The sequence below is a fragment of the Haemorhous mexicanus genome, chromosome 1 (genome assembly GCF_027477595.1).
Source record: "Haemorhous mexicanus isolate bHaeMex1 chromosome 1, bHaeMex1.pri, whole genome shotgun sequence".
In the NCBI taxonomy this organism is placed as follows: Eukaryota; Metazoa; Chordata; class Aves; order Passeriformes; family Fringillidae; genus Haemorhous; species Haemorhous mexicanus.
Window position 1 is genome coordinate 119,170,560 of NC_082341.1, and position 16,041 is coordinate 119,186,600.

At 37.5% G+C, this 16,041-nt stretch overlaps 1 protein-coding gene across 1 annotated transcript in view; it reads left to right on the forward strand.

The window, feature by feature from the left end:
- Positions 1 to 16,041, forward strand: part of LOC132326289 (lipoxygenase homology domain-containing protein 1-like) — a 126,480-nt gene that overhangs the window by 28,211 nt on the left and 82,228 nt on the right. Inside the window, exons 11-13 of the mRNA XM_059844288.1 lie at positions 2,938 to 3,163; positions 13,134 to 13,288; positions 13,935 to 14,013. Of these exons, the coding sequence (XP_059700271.1) occupies positions 2,938 to 3,163; positions 13,134 to 13,288; positions 13,935 to 14,013 (460 nt within the window). The remainder of the gene's footprint in view (positions 1 to 2,937; positions 3,164 to 13,133; positions 13,289 to 13,934; positions 14,014 to 16,041) is intronic.

Consider the following 16,041-nt stretch of genomic DNA (forward strand, 5'->3'; position numbering starts at 1 on the left):
AAATTTTGACATACATTTGACGGGATTCCAATTGACAAAAAATAACATGTTAGCAAGTCAATACCTCTGAGAAACCAATGTGATATCTGAGCTGACATCAAGATGAATTGTTCCAAGCCCCAGATATGCAACTGGTACTGAAAATAAATTTCTAATTGTATTACATGTATTTCAGAACATCATACACAATTGATTTCCCCTCTGCCATTGCCTAATTTCCACCTAAGAATAAATATTACTTTTTTCCCCTCAAGGTCACTAATAAACAATTATTCATAAAAATAATTTGCAAAAATTATAAACATATTACTAAGCCTGTTATCAAACGGGCAGTGTTCTGTGGTTTGATTTTTGAGACTTTTCAAACTCAGAAATATGCCATTACCTGTAAGTCCAGCATAGTTTACCACACAAAACCCTCTTATTTTGTAAGTCAAGTAGACAAGAATGCTTGATGCTGTTTCTCCTTTTAGCTGAAAGCAAGTAAATATAATTGACTTGAAACTTAGGCCAAATTCCCCTTTAGCCATAACTTTCTTACTTTAGTTATATCTTAACTGCTTTTAGAGTGTGAATGTTAGGGAGGGATAGGAAGTATAGAAAGACACAAGGACATACATATTTGGAGATGCTGGACAGGAACTCAACAAATCTAATTGAATTAGTTGTAACTAGATACATCTCCTGGAGAATCCTTAAGTTCTGGACAGAGCTTTCTGTTCACTACCTTGAAATTTCATTTGATTATGTTTGATGTTTCTCCAGTAGCAGGAAGTCCCTGCATGCTGATATGGTGATGAATGGGCTTCATCATTTCCCTCTCCTTTTTCAAATTGTTTTTCTTTTCTTTTTCTTTCCTTTCCCCTCAACTTTTTTTGGTCAGCTCTCCTACATGTGCTTATTTTTGTGATATTTTCTCTGGTTGTATCAGTGGTCTGCCAAAGGCCATCTACTATGCAGCTGGCAGGTTGAGGGAGGTGATTCTGTCCCTCTGTTCTACTCTTGTGGGACCCCACCTGGAGTGCTGCATCCAGCTCTAGGGCCTCCAGCACAAGAAGGAAATGGATCTGCTGGAGCACAGCAGGAGGAGAAGGACCAGAAGGACATGTTCATGGTCTTTGCATGGGAATTCACCTGGAAACTTCTCACATCTTAGACCTCCTTCTGGAGCAACAACTAAAAAATCCAAAAATCCACTTTAGCATAATGTGATAAATCAATATAATTTTAAAAGTTTTAGCTTCACTTTTGAGCCAACTCCTATAAAACATACTATAACTCATAAATGTGTGTGTGTGTATATATATATATATATATATATATGTAGATATATAAAATAGATATGCAATATTTCCTTTATTAATGTTTCAGTTTGCTTCATAGCCAAATGACAGATTAGCTGCTTCAGAAATGGAAACGGGCTCTTTAATAGTGTTTCCTGGTCCTGACCAAGAATCCAAGAATCATGGTAATGATTATTGTATACAATACTCTGTGATGGCTGTGATGCTTCTCTTTCAACAAGGATTAAGCCAGAATTTAATCATGGACATAAAATCACAAGGCATTAGTGTTTTATTTACAAAATTTCCCTTTAACACTTCTGTACCACAAATAGCAGCCAGTGCCTGTATCTCAGGAGAGAACCACCTTTGTTGTTCACCAACACCATACTCAGTTTGCAATAAAGATTGAGAGTTCTAATATAATTTTGTATTTATTTTAGAGATAACCTTAGCAGTCCCTTGCTTGCTGCAGAGGTCTCTGTTTTGCAGCTGGGTGACAATTTTTAGAGCAACTTAGCCTTTGTCCTGGCTACATTTGTGGCTAGTGTCAGAGTGCTTTTTTTATCTGTTGTAATTTCACTGTGAGAATTAAGTGTCTATCTTTGAGGTACATGGTTTTATTGCATTAATGCTATAACTGTATCTTCACTTGGCACGTCTTACTTTAACATACTGTTTTAATATAGCAAAACCTACTATAATGGTCATAAGTATGATTCTATTCAGACTTTTTGCTACTAGCATGCATGTCATGCTCTCAGACTGTGCGACTGAGCTGTGCCAGGCTTGCCTCAGGGATGTTTGTTTCCTTTTTTTCCTTTTTGTTTTGATGTGAAATAGTACAAAATTGCTGTAATAGGAAAGGAAACAGCTCTTTTTTATTCTTTTTTACTTGGTGATTTTTTTCCCCAATTACCATGACCTTTGAAACACAACACTGATAAAAAAAAAGTTAAAAAAAAAAAGGTTGAAAGTGGTTAACCCTGCTTTTGTGTTTTGATTCCTGCCATCAGAATTGCCCAAAATACTTCTGCAACCCAAAACATAGTGGCTCTCATTTCAAGGCTGCAGTATTCAATGCGACATAGCCATGCTTTATTGTTTAAATTTACTGCAGTGTAGCATCAGCACTTACAAGAACAGTTAACCCTGGCACCAGAGCACAAAAAAACAGGAGTCAATGAGAAAAGTAGCTGACTGATAAGTGGTAGGACTAGATAACAGGGCTCTGCTGATGGTAACTGTATGGACTTGTATGATTTGGTGTAGCAATGACTGAACTTAGTTCTGCTTGTTAAAGGATTTGTCTAGCAATAGAGATTTACATTATAACACTAGAAAATGGATTCCTTGAAGGGGTCTAGAAACAGACTGGATTCTCTGAGCCCTTTACTCACTTTAAATAATGCAGTGCTGAAGTCAATAAAATTACACTTGCAGACTACTCCACGGTTTTACTCTTTGTCTCTGGGATTCATTGTATATTAAGGCTTAGCTTTCCAACAAAACTCATTACTCTTGGCCATGTTAACTGCACATTTAGCTTGCATGCCCAGTATAAGAAGGATGGCTAAAGACAACAGTGTAATTTGTTATTAAAATCTGGATTCTTTTTTTAACTTTTTTTTTTTTTTTTTTTTTTTTTTTACAGATTAATCTCAGAGACCTTGGGCAGCTATATAAAATCCGCATTGGCCACGACAACTCTGGAAATGATCCCAGCTGGTACCTGAAGGAAGTCAGACTTGGAAGAGTAGTCCCTGTTTCTGCTGAAGAGCTTTGTCTCCCCATAGAGAGCTGGCTTTCTGAAGACAGGGATGAAGGTGACACGTGGAGAGAAGTGGCAATAAGGAACCCTGCAGAGGAGCTTTTGCCATGTATGTGCCCAGTATTTTAGATCATGTGCTCACTAACCATATCCTGTGAGTATATGGCAGTTTTTCATGTTTCCTCCAGAGCAACAAAAGCCCTGCTGCCCAAAAGCCAGTGTAACCATGAAGCAATCCCTTCCAGACACTTTCTAGCTCCAGGAGAGGGAAGTGATGCTTTAACCCCACTCCTTTCCTTCCTAAAATCAGAACAATAGCTGTTGCCAGGGCACCTTACCCTATAAAATCTTTGATTTCTCAGAGTATTCATACATCACTGGTAAATACTGCTCTTTAGAGAAAGACATCAGGTAGGAAATCAAGGTGTGTAATGTCATGTGATATCCAGTTCCTTTTAGAGAGTTTGAGATCATCCTTTCTTGTCCTGCCTGAAACATACTTTATGCGAAATCCATGATCTGAATCATCACACATGTGTTTTTCAAATCAGGCTTCAGTCACAGCCATTCACATAGAAATTGTTAGCTGCAGAGTGACACTTTGGAACTTCAAAGTTTATGACAGCTTTGATGCACTTAGTTCTCTTCAAGTGAAGTGGGAAATAGTCCATCATCTAAAGTTATTATTTAAAAAGTCCTGGGCCTGTACAGAAGAATATAGATTCAGTATAATCACCATGTGTGGGGTTTTTTTAATAGATTGTCTTGTCTTTAATAGAATGACAACAATGCAGTTGATGGCCAATAATGTCTGAAAGTGATGGGTCTTACATAGGTGTTACCATTTAGTAAATTGGATTCAAACTGATGCAGTGAGTTTTGCAAGGTGTCTGGGATTCAACATGAAAGAGATCATCATGCATTTAATGACAATCAAATAATTTCAGAAGAAAATATCACAGAAGTGAAAACACTTAAGTCAAAAGAATATAATTCTCTAAAACAATATAAAGAATATGATATGTGAATGTTTTATTGCAGAGGACAGAAGATGTTGAAAAACATCTGAGCCAGCTCACATTTCTGCTCTTTTTTTGCTTTTTTTTTTTTTTCAGAATAGTTATTAACTTCAATAAGAGATTTCAAAAAATGGGACTGATCAGGATGAACCAAGTTTTATGATCATTGACATGTTCCACAGTACCATATGCCACTCACAGTGACATATATGTAATATATATGCAACAGAAAAACAGTGCAGAAGCCAAATAATTTGTACCAACAATCAATTCAGCATTAATAATTTAAATCTGCATTATGCAGTCTGAAAAACATATTCATTGAAAGGTACTAATATTCTGGTCAGTGCACTCTATATATATTTATATATGAAAAATCAAGTCAGTTCTTTCAAATGCTGAAAATATCATTAAAACAGTACATTTATATAGTCATTAATCATTGTATTACTGCATATTTCCTTGTATTTGCAGGAACATTATTAAAATACATGTTTGAAGTGTGTAAGAAAATATACATTTCCAAAAGAACTTGGAAATTTCTCAAAAATTTAAGTTTTACTAATTAGTTATTGATTTTAGGAACATTTAAATTGAACATCAATACAAACTCAGCAAGGAGTCCAAAGGATTTCCTATTTATTTTCTCAAGAACAAGAAAATGAAACACTATCCATTTTCATTTCCCATTTAAAAGCTAATTGCTTACAAGCACTGAGCAAACCACATCAAGTCACTTTCTCCAGCAGAAGAAACTACATGCTGGTAATTACTTAATGAGGATTTGGTATGATTTAGGAGTTTGTATTCTCTACTTTCAATTTAATCTGTGATCTTCTGGTGATAACAGATTTGCTTAAGTATAAAAGTCATGTGCTACAAACTTTAAACAAAGCAAACAAATGTAATCTAAGCACTGAAGGCATTGGTCTTGTAATTGCTGTTCTTACTTACCTCACTGCTCAGCTTCCCTATCAGAAGAAATGGTAATTTTTCCTTATTCTTTTTCTCCCTTTCCCCAGCTGAAGTTTTCTATGCAACCAATATGGACCCAAAGTCTTGGAACAGTTTTTTGACTCCTTGGCTTACTTTTTTTCCTAGCATCTTTTCTTAAGATCTGAATTTATTTCCTGAATCTGTTAGCTTTTCTTTACCTTCCTCACTGAACTCGCTTCTTTTCCATTCAGATTTCTCACCTTGGCAGCCCTTCTTAGTTTTTCTCACTGTTCCTCAGCCACTTCAAAAAACTGACGCTAGTCTGGTCTCCTACTCCAAGTATTGATTTCAGTTCTTTGTCAATCTCTCCATCACACCAGTCTCAACTTCCTTTCTTAACTCATGTTTCTTGTCCATCCAATGCAGGTCTGGCTTTGTCTTCCCTTTTCTTATTTTTTCCACACTGCCAAAGCTTCTGGGTCCATGACTTCTTTTTCTCTTCCTATTACATCTTCTCTTTTGCTTTTCCAGCCCTGGGATTTAGAAAACACCTGCTCTGTCTTTGAAGTTGTCCCTGAATTCCGAATGCTGTTGTACTGTGTGATTCCTGGAGGTTTCCTCTAACCTGCTTTGGTTTTGGTTTTTTGAGGTTTTTTTCTGTGATTCTTCTATGTAGATTGTGTTTTTTTTTTTTTTTTTCCTTTCTAGCAGTTCCAGATACATTTAGTTTACCAATTTTACAAGTATTGCATTTTTCACTTGTTGCTCTTTAGATATGGTTTCATCCTCTTGTTACATCGTGATGCACAAAATAAAAGTTACTCAAATATTTTCTAAGTGATAGGTATTGGAAATTAGTAATCATGCCCTGAGTTGGGTAAATCTTAAAATAAATCACCCAATGACAATAAGATAAAAGAATTTGAATACTTTTGGCTTAGCTTTATAGCACGGGAATATTAGGGGAATCAGACCAGAGGTGGCAGCTCAGTGTAGCTCAGTGAGGCTGCTACAGCTGCATGGCCCCAGGTCCAACCAGCACATTCCCAGCCAGCACCCACACAGAGCACAGATCACCCAGACACACAGAGCAGCTGCACAAACACAGCACCAGCAGCCTCTTCCTGCCCCCTCTGGCTGAGCAGGACAGATGTCCAGCAGTGGGACTGGGTATGTGTATAGATGTGCACAAGGCAGGTCCAACAGCTGGGCTCACACACTCTGCCTAATCCCCAATTGCTCCTGGATCCCAATCTCTCCAGTTGCTGCCAAATGGATATATAAGCCCCTGAGGCTGCAGGCCTGCTCCAGCTTCTGGTACAGGCCATTTCCCTCATGCCCAGCCCAGCAGGTCTCACCCCTATAGATACCCACACCTCAGGGTGTCTTGGCAGCTGAGCAGGACTCACCCGGTCCCTCCAACACTCAGCTGCTCATGTGGTCTTGCACTCAGAGACATGGGCCTCTGACCCCTGGTCCCACTCCACTCACTGACACTTTTATTCCCTTCAGTCTCCAGTTGCTGCCATGCAGGACTCCAAGTCCAGTTGCTGGTACTTGGACTCCCTGCCCCCACGTGCACACACAAAAAGAGCAGATATGATCTATTTTCTAGCACCACTTCCTCCCCAAGTCGCATAGATCTGTCTATTCCCCTGCCTTTAGATTCTCTCCTAAATGTCTTATAAGTCCTCTGCAATCACAAAATCTTCTTCTCTTCTGCCCTCTATTGCACCTGACACTCTTGGGGCATCAAACCTCTTAAGTGTGATAGATACTCCAAATTGTCTCATCATGGTGGGGTTTATGCCCAGTCTGAGACTCCTGGGACACTGCTGCAGGGGTTGGCAGTGTTCCCTTTCCCTGTGTCTCTATGGGTTCCCACCTGCCCTTGTGCACCTGTGATTGTGGAGATGGGCTGATGGCTCTTGTGATAGGTTTGGGACACGCCAGAGCAGGGTGTTACCTGGGCTGTCCCCTGCCTGTATTTCTCTGTACATGTGCAGACCTTTATCACAGATCCTAACACGGGCTGTCTTCAGATATGGCTGAACTTTTGTTCCAAAGGCATACCTGATGCAAGAGGTGTTGAATTTTCTTACTGCTATGGTTATGTGAGCATAAATGTCAAACGAGGATATAAATGGGTAAAAGTGCCCCGTTCTTGTTCACATATTCAAAGGCATAACTGTACTGAAATGAGATAAAAGACAAATACTGAGACTGAGGCAGGAAAAATTCCAGCTCCAAAGATTTAGTATTCTTTTCCACTTGGAGAAGTGTGCAGGCAAATACAGAAATGTTAGAAGGTGGCCACTGACTTCAATAGTGCAAAAAATGACCAAAGCAAATAGTAATAACACAAGTGTTATCTCTACAAAATTTTTATCCCTGTTTTATCACTCAGGAGGCACCAACTGCATAAGTAAATAGTCAAGCTTCTTTATTGTAAAATTCATTAGCAAGTGTGTTTTTTCAAAGCCGATAATTTTCTTGCATGTCATGAAGAATATATATATTTTTAGACTATCACTCCAAATATTACTAGTGGAGATTAGAGAGCAGTTAGTGGAGATGAGAGTGAGAACTGTAATTCTAACTGAAATGTCCTAACCTGATATTGTTTTTGTATTTGTGTCTTCTAAATTAATATATGCACCAATTCTGAGGAAAATAGTCCCTCTTAACCAGTATCAGCCATTAAGAATTTGTTCTCCTTTAGCCTTTATGCTGCACTAACCTGTATCTTTACCCTTCTGTCATGGCAAAATGCCAAACACCCTCTATGAAAGCCAGGTGGTGACAAAACCAGAGATTCAACCTTGCTGTTTGACAGATTGAGCTAAAATGACCATTTCATTCAAGTGGGCATGTCATATGGAAAAAAGGTAAAACCTGGAGCAATACTGTGCAATACTGTTCTGGGACCTTGGTATGCCAGCATAAAGAGAGGACTGAATAGAAACAGTTGGACAATTTTAATGTTGTGTGTCATTTAACATCTCTCCAGTTTTTGTGCTCTTTGGCCAGTTTGTCTGTTTACACTGGCAGCCTGGTGGGAGTGAATTTGCTCAGTGAAGCACTCAGTGCTGAAATCCCACCTAGTTAAGTGTCCGATGTGCTCTTTATGGGAGTCTAGAGGGAAGTTACTTCAGGCTTGTTCTAGTCTGTTCCCCCAGACTGACTGCCAGTTTGTGTCAAGATTGTTGTCGTTGTGTTCCTGGAATGTATTATCTGGTGTAGTTTCATGCAAAAAGGACCTTGTTCTTTGCTCTAAAACCAGTCCATGCTGCACAGCAGGAAGGAGGAATTAGAGCCAACCAGGGGATTCAGTGTGGTAAGCAAAGCAGTGTTATTAGGCACAGACAGCTGTGGATCTTCAATTCATTTTTCTCTTAGCCTGAATTCTCAAATAATGACTGTACTTTTAGCGGAATTATTTTCAAAAAAAGCTGACAATAGAACAGCAATTTGTACCAAAAGAGAGACGCAGTATTTCTGCTATGAAAACTTTCATTTTCAGGTTCTCAACAATAAATTCTTCCTCAATTCTATTAGGTTTGTTTTCTTCTCCCAAAACACATCAACATATTAACTTAGTCTTTAGTGTGAAGCAACTGGAGGTATTTGTTTACTGTTTATATTTTCCAAAGGCAAGTGTCATAAGTCATTGAGTTCTGTACATTACTTCTTCAAAAGGAATTGATAATTATATCTTGTGCCTGCAAACTGGGACCAAACTATCTCTTGTCATTGGTGAGGGCTCAGGTATGTATCAGTTTTCTGTACCTGATTTAGGTGCCCAGAATGGGAAATCTGGAAAAAAGGTTTTTCTAACTCACGTTCTATTGCCCTCAGTATGCCCTTAGATTACCTCTTCTTCACAACCAGGAAAACTTCCTTTCTCCTTCTCTTTTGTCCAAGATAGCTCACTTCTTATGTTATCAACAGATGCCATAAGCTGGAGTTAGGATTAAAAAAACTCCTTAAGCCTCATGATAGTATCTCAAGGGATAGCATTTTTATAGGCTGAGCAACAAGAAACTTGGTACTGGTACACTAGACTGCTCTTATGACTCTACAGTACTTTTTATATATTTGGTTCTGTCATTTTTTAGCACAGTTATAATACTTCTTTAAAGTCTGCCTTTTAGAAACTCCTCACCTCTGTCTGAAAACACTTTCCTTCCCTTTTTCATCTGTTTCATCCAGGCGTCCATGTTGCAGATTTTTCTCTTTGGTTTCTAGAGCTTATCTAAGGTTACCCTGCGAGCAATTTGAAGATTTCAATCACTTATTTTCTGAAAGGTCATTTTCTTTTTTGCCGAGTGCTAGCTGAGATTTTTTTTTCCCCCTGCTATTCTGTATTAATTAATCCTCTTATATCCTTTATCAAAGTTACTGTGTTTTCCAAGATATTTCTTCTATCACTTTGATGTGCTGCACATTGGACAGATGCCTAGATGTGAGTCTCACAGGTCCCTCTCAATGCTGAAACACTGTTTCCTGACTTCTGTTTGGTGGCTGGTTTCATGAAATAATTTTAAACTTTTTTTGCCTTTTTAAATTTTTTTTTTTTGCCTATGGGTTTACCTCTCAGTGTTTTGTCACCCCAGTTTACAGCTGGTGTAGTTTCACAGAATCAGCACATAGTAAAATGAAATTACTACTACAGAATAGGGGATCAAGCCATACATTTCTAATTTTCAGAGTTTTGGGATGGCGTATTCTTCCTGCAGTGAAGGAGGTCTCTATTGCAGATGGGCCTGCAGTGGGGGCCTTAGAATAGGTTGGTTACTCAAAAGAAATGAAAACACAGTCTCAGAGGCTGAACACATTATCCAGGATTATTTCACTTTACTCTCTACACAACAAACTGTGTTTAGTGAACAATATACAGAAAACTGCAAATGGAAAAAAAAATCACATATGGTGAGTCTTTTTGTCTCAGCAGTGCATTCAATGGGTAGGTTTGTTCTCCAGATTTGGTTGTATTGTCCCATCAAAAAATTGGTGTACCTTGTTTTATCTGTGACACAGTGGCACCATCACTCCTTTGCTTTAAGCAATCTTTGGCTCAGGAGCCATTAGCAGTAGCACCTTTTGTAGCTGCTGTGCAATCTAAAGGAACTGATTGATAAAACTTGAACGATTTGAATCCTCTAGGCTGGTCTGTGCCTAGGTTTCCATTTGCACAGAAAAGGCTTAATGTCCACAATCTATGTAGTGAATGTTTATTTGAATGTGCAGGTGTTTCACCATAGTGGCCATGTTCACCGTGTTCTAATTAGGCATGTGTGTATTGGAGAATATTTTCCTTGCTTTATTTTTTTTGTGATTCCTATGACATGCATTGTAACAAATACTCAAGTTAAGGGGTATAAGCATTCCTTTTATTATCCTAATATAATAGCCTGTATTGTAGTAGCCTATATTTGTAGAAAAATTTAGAGCACAAACTGGTCTTTTTTGTTAAGAAGGTTCCTATATAAATAATGCAGATTGTGTAGCTTAAATAAATGTCAGACCTAACATTTTACAGATGGTGAGGGATGTATAGACACAAGAAACTATGGAAAATATTTTCCAGTTTTTTACATTTCAAGATGTGCATGCTGTCTACTTCAGACTGATTTATTTAGGCTGGTAGCAAAGGAAAGCTCTCTTTAATGATTAGATCATTATCTTCTCTCTGGTTACCACAGAGATGCACAGTGCTACAAAATGTAGTATCATTTATTTATCTGTTAATATCTTTGTGTTGTGTTATAATTACCTCTTGTTCTCTTCTCCTTCCATGAAAAGACTTGTTGGCATTTTGTTTTCGTAAACATTTATTGTTAAAGGGTTTCTTAAAAAAACCTCATTGAATATGCTTTAAAATTGTGCTTATAGTTACTTACATTTTTTATTTTTGATCATGGAAATTACTTGTAGTGTAGGTAATACTAGTCTTTCTATGTAAACAGTCATAATATAAACACTCTATACCCTTTTCTTTCCTCCCACAGACAGTTTGCATTTTCAAAACTAAGAAAGTAAAAGTGTAAAGGAGATTTTAAGTCAATATGTTCATTTTTTTACTACCTGCAGCATCTTTCTTCCTGGGTAGTGCAGCCCTGTTATTAAAATTTCTGGTCACAGAGTATTATAATTTTAAGCTTTTTTTTTTGGAAATGTAACCTTTGTCCTTTCTCACTCTCAAATACTTTGTCCCTTCATGATCAGCGTGGCTCTTTGCTTTTCTGCACGTTTTCTGTCATACTTTGCTGCCACCCCTTATACTCTGCCCTTTGGCCAGTTATGATTATATTAGCAGTTATGATATAAAATGTAATTGGGATATATAGCTCAATTATGTTAATTATCAGGTCAATTTATCTTTGCTACTTGCTATGCATATCTAGAATTTGTTCTATCATCATTTTTTTTAATGTTGAAAACCTTGAAACTAGTTTTTACAAGGCTCTTAAAATTTTTGAAGATATGTGTGTATTATTGAGATCATTTATACTTCACAAGCAGTGTTGGAACAAAATGCATGGATGTGAGAGCTGCAATGAGTGCTTGGAATTACAGAAAATAATAAAATTGGTCAAGGAACACCACTTCTATTTAGAGTTCCAGTTGTAATAGTGATAGAGAATTGGAGACACAGTGGTTTTGGATAATTTTATGCAGATTAAAAGAAATACCCTAATTTGATTAAGCATAGAGTCTATCCATAATATTTCTCCTATCTTTTAATACTTGTGGTGCTATTTTTTTCCCTCAAGTATTTGCAGTAATATTTTACTACTTGTTTAATTTCTCATCTGGGAATCAGAGTAGCTGTTTTTCAGTGATGGTAGACAACATGATGTTTGAGTTTTATAAGCTGATTTAGGAGCCAGTGAATAAAAAATGTATGGAAATGTAAGATTCTAGTAACTATATGGTGGTTTAAGGGTAACAGTATTTTAACTAGTTTTTGTAGAGTGTAGTCCAATTTCAATATTCTACATTGTAACTGTAGATTTTATATATATTTATATATTCTGTTATATATTTATATAATCTATTTATATATTCTGTTTTATATATTATGTTATATTCTATTTTGTTATATTCTGTTTTCATCTTCATTCCTTCTTTAAAGGAACTTATTGTGTTTGTTAGGACTTCTATTACTTTTCTTCACTCCTAAGAACTGTTAAAATTACACATAAATGAAACAGTAATCTTCCCTGTGAACTACTACATAGCAGCTGAAATGGCCAGCTGTGATTAGAATGAAAACACTGCATGGAAAAATTGCCATTAAAATGTAAAAAGGATTTTTTTTTTTTTAAGTCACAGAGAGAAAACCTGAAATGAAGCATAATAGTATGTGATCACTGCAAAGAATATTTAAAAAATAAATTTGCACATCTGGACAGTTATAAAAATAATATTAGTGGGGCATAGAGCATCTTATTACAGTAATTCTAAATTATATTGGAGAATTCTTTGAAGATGTATATATTTTTGTATGTGTAAGACTTTGGTCTAGACTATTAGGAGAGGCATTAGAAAGTTGTAAATATATTTTAACTGAGAACTGTTTTTGGAAGTCCTATCATTCACTAGTGACAGATGTAGAAACTTTCAAAAGCAGAGTTCATTTTTGTAAGTGTGGGAGTTCTTCATCTGCTTGCCCACCTTTGTACATGGGGTGAAAATCTAAAACCCCTTGGATTTGTGGTTGTTATTCCTCTTTTAAGAGGAAACAAAGGTTAACAACCCAGATATTTGTTTTGCATAAATCTGGAGGTTGAAAATGCTCTGGTACCAGTGAAAAGTAGCTTTTATTTCAGATGATGACTCGATATAGTTTGGTGGTCTCCAGATAAATTGCAAAGAAAGACTTTGTGAACTAGCAATGCATAGCAGCACTCAGAATAATGTGGTTTTCTTAAGCTCGGTGTTTTCATACTTTTTGTGGAGAGAATTAAGAGATTTGAACCTAGAGGTGACAAAGTCATGGATAGCTGTTGCTGCTTGAAAGCTTGAAAATCAATAGAGTTTTCTGGAAAAATTTTGGTGAGGAAACTTTAGAATCTTGTGCAAGCTGCGATGATAATCTCAAGTTTTTTCTTCTTGTAGTGTTGGTGTATGAGGTCCATGTATACACAGGTGCTATACTTGGTGCTGAAACAGATTCCAATGTTTATATCAACCTCATTGGGACAAGAGGAGATGCTGGCAAAAGGAAGCTCCATAGATCTAAGAATAATAATGTTAAATTTCGACATGGACAGGTAAAGTAAAAACAGTGCTGCTTCTGATAAATAAGAATATATTATGGCTAGAAAATGGTTTCATCAGGAAATCTAAATATCTTTTTATTTACAAGGTTTATTCAAGCATTGACCATTTTCCTTATTCAAAATTCCTTAGACAATTGCGTCATATGGATAATTTTTATCTGCTTGATCAAGCATTTACTGAGAGCTTTAGATATTGGAATTTGGGTATTTTGGTTATTTGTATTGCACATATAGATAAAATGATAACAATATCATTTTAGTTGTCCTGAACAGATCACTGTAGATTTTAGAATCAGGTTCTAAATCTGTACACCTAAGTATGTTTTCCAAACTTGATGAGGCACATAGGGCTAGAAAATATAATGTAGACACAACCAAGTAATTGAAACTGATCATTGTGCCATGCCAAAGGTATCAGTGCTGTCTTTGGGGAGTAATTTTCAGGTGTTATTTACCTTAGAAAATTTTAAAGGATCCTCCCTGCTTAGCGAGGATGAATATAAAAGAATTATATGCATTTTGAAAACAATCAGTCAAACAAACAAAAGATTTAAATAAAAAAGCTTTTCTATAATGTTAGAGTCAAAGCAATAGCTATGTTTAAGACTTTTATCATTTTCCTTGTATGGTTCCACAGATGGATATTTTCTGCATAAAGGCTGTCTCACTGGGAGACTTGGAGAAAGTTCTGATTGGCCATGATGGATCTGGTCCAGGTAGGATTTAATTTCCTAGAGACCAGTCTGTTTTCAAGTCCTTTTTAAACCCAATGCACTTGTTTATGCTGCATCCTTCATAGAAAATGTGACAGAAGGTCTTGCAGTGATAAAAGTCTTCCTGCAGGTTGATCACTGTGATGGGATGATGAAAAACTGTGGTAATGGACAGAGAAAAGGGCATGAGTTTAATGTCATATAGTGTTATTCTACTCTCTGTTTTCACAGTTATTTATGAGAAAGCACTATTTATTTGCATGTAGAAAACTCTCAAAAGTGGGGCTCACACTGGTAGGACAATCTTCCACTACACAAAACAGTGAAAACTATCCAGGAAGGAATTAAAGATATTCAGCAGCTGAGAACTGAATACCTGACAAAATTTGAGTAGCTATAACAAAATGTCCCCACTGCTTTGGGCAATTGTAGAAGATTTGATTATACATTTAATCTGTGAAAGTCAATGTGGAGCTGTTCCAGTGAGTGACATTGCATTCAGCTTGTAGGCTTTTGAGGAAAGAAGGAAGAATTTGGTAATGAGATGAATTTTGGGTACAGGCCCTCGAAGAAATGTGCATCTCCCTGGAATGATGTAAATGAAGAGAAAGCATTTAAGAGCACCAAAGATGTAAATACTGCAAATATGCTTGCAGATTAGTATCTAGGAAGAAGCTAAGTGAAGAGAGGGATTTTAGACAGTTCAGGGCCTCACTGATGACAGATTAGAAAAGCCCTTTTACCCTACTCCATTCTGAAATGGCCCCAGGCAGTGCCCATCTTGCTGTCTGTACTGCCTAAGGCTCTGAGCAGCCTTGTGACTATTACAGAAATAGCCATAACACGGCAGCCTTGCAATGGTGTGTAATCTTGTTTCCTGTAGTTCCACAGAGTTTCCTGCCTTCAGCAACATTGAAAGTTTCACACTGTAGTAACCCAAAGAGGAATGACAGCCACAAATCCAAGGGGTTTTAGGTTTTCACCCCACATACAAAGGTGGGCAAGCAGATGAATAGCTCCCACACCTGTAAAATTTTCTACGTTGTAGTAACAAAAGGCACTGTGGTGGAGCCCACCTTCCCTCCATTCCCCACAGCACTGTGCTGTGCTCTCTTCCCTGATATCTCCTTTAACAGGCAGCAGAGATTAGCAGGATCAGCATTACAAATCTGTAACCCAACTCAGCTATCTCAAGATGTTTTTTGACATTGGAGTTCAAATGTGTGGGTTTGAAGAACTGTCTAAACAGGACAATGGATTGAATTCTCTCTGTTCATTGTACTCAGCACAGACAGATCTCACAGACATCTTTTGAACTGTATCCAAGACTAGCCCCACATAAACCTAGCCTGAGGTGGCTGAGGGCTTGAGAGCTGGAAAAAGATAGTGACTTAGAGAGACTCAACCTTATGGGGGTTGAGAAGGAGGAAGGAGGATTCCTTCAGAGGTGGGGTACCCCTTTTTCTCATCACTTGCCTGAGTGACAGGGCAGGAGGGTCTTAATTCTTGATTTGGCGTCTGTCTTGAAAGGATCCTAGAACATATGTTTTCTTTGGGGCTCCCAGGCTGCAGGACACAGATGTAACCCCACAGTTACTGTGAATGAGGAAAGTGAAGGACTTTTGTCCTAGAGAGCAGGGTTTGCTCCATGCACTACCTGGGGATACCCTTTCTATGTGACAGAAACTGCCACCTTCTAGGGACTTCCAGGCTCAGATGCAGCCAGGAGGCAAAGCATAAGGATAAATAAGATGGTTGTTTCTGACCAAAACATCCTGCATGCTGTTTTGCTGCAATGTGCTGATGGGTAATGGTGTGAATCAGGTAGTGGTGTGAATCAGGTGAAACCTCATAAGCAATGTGGCAAGTTTGAGTGGTACAAGTACAGTGAGAACAGGATATTTGAGAAGGGCATCACAGGACAACCAGCCCAGTCACTAGGATGGTCATTGGAAGCGATCTACAAGATCAGCACCTATGTGCCAGTGGTTAGTGCAGTTAGAGAAAATTTTAACTCAGTAGCCCAGCAGA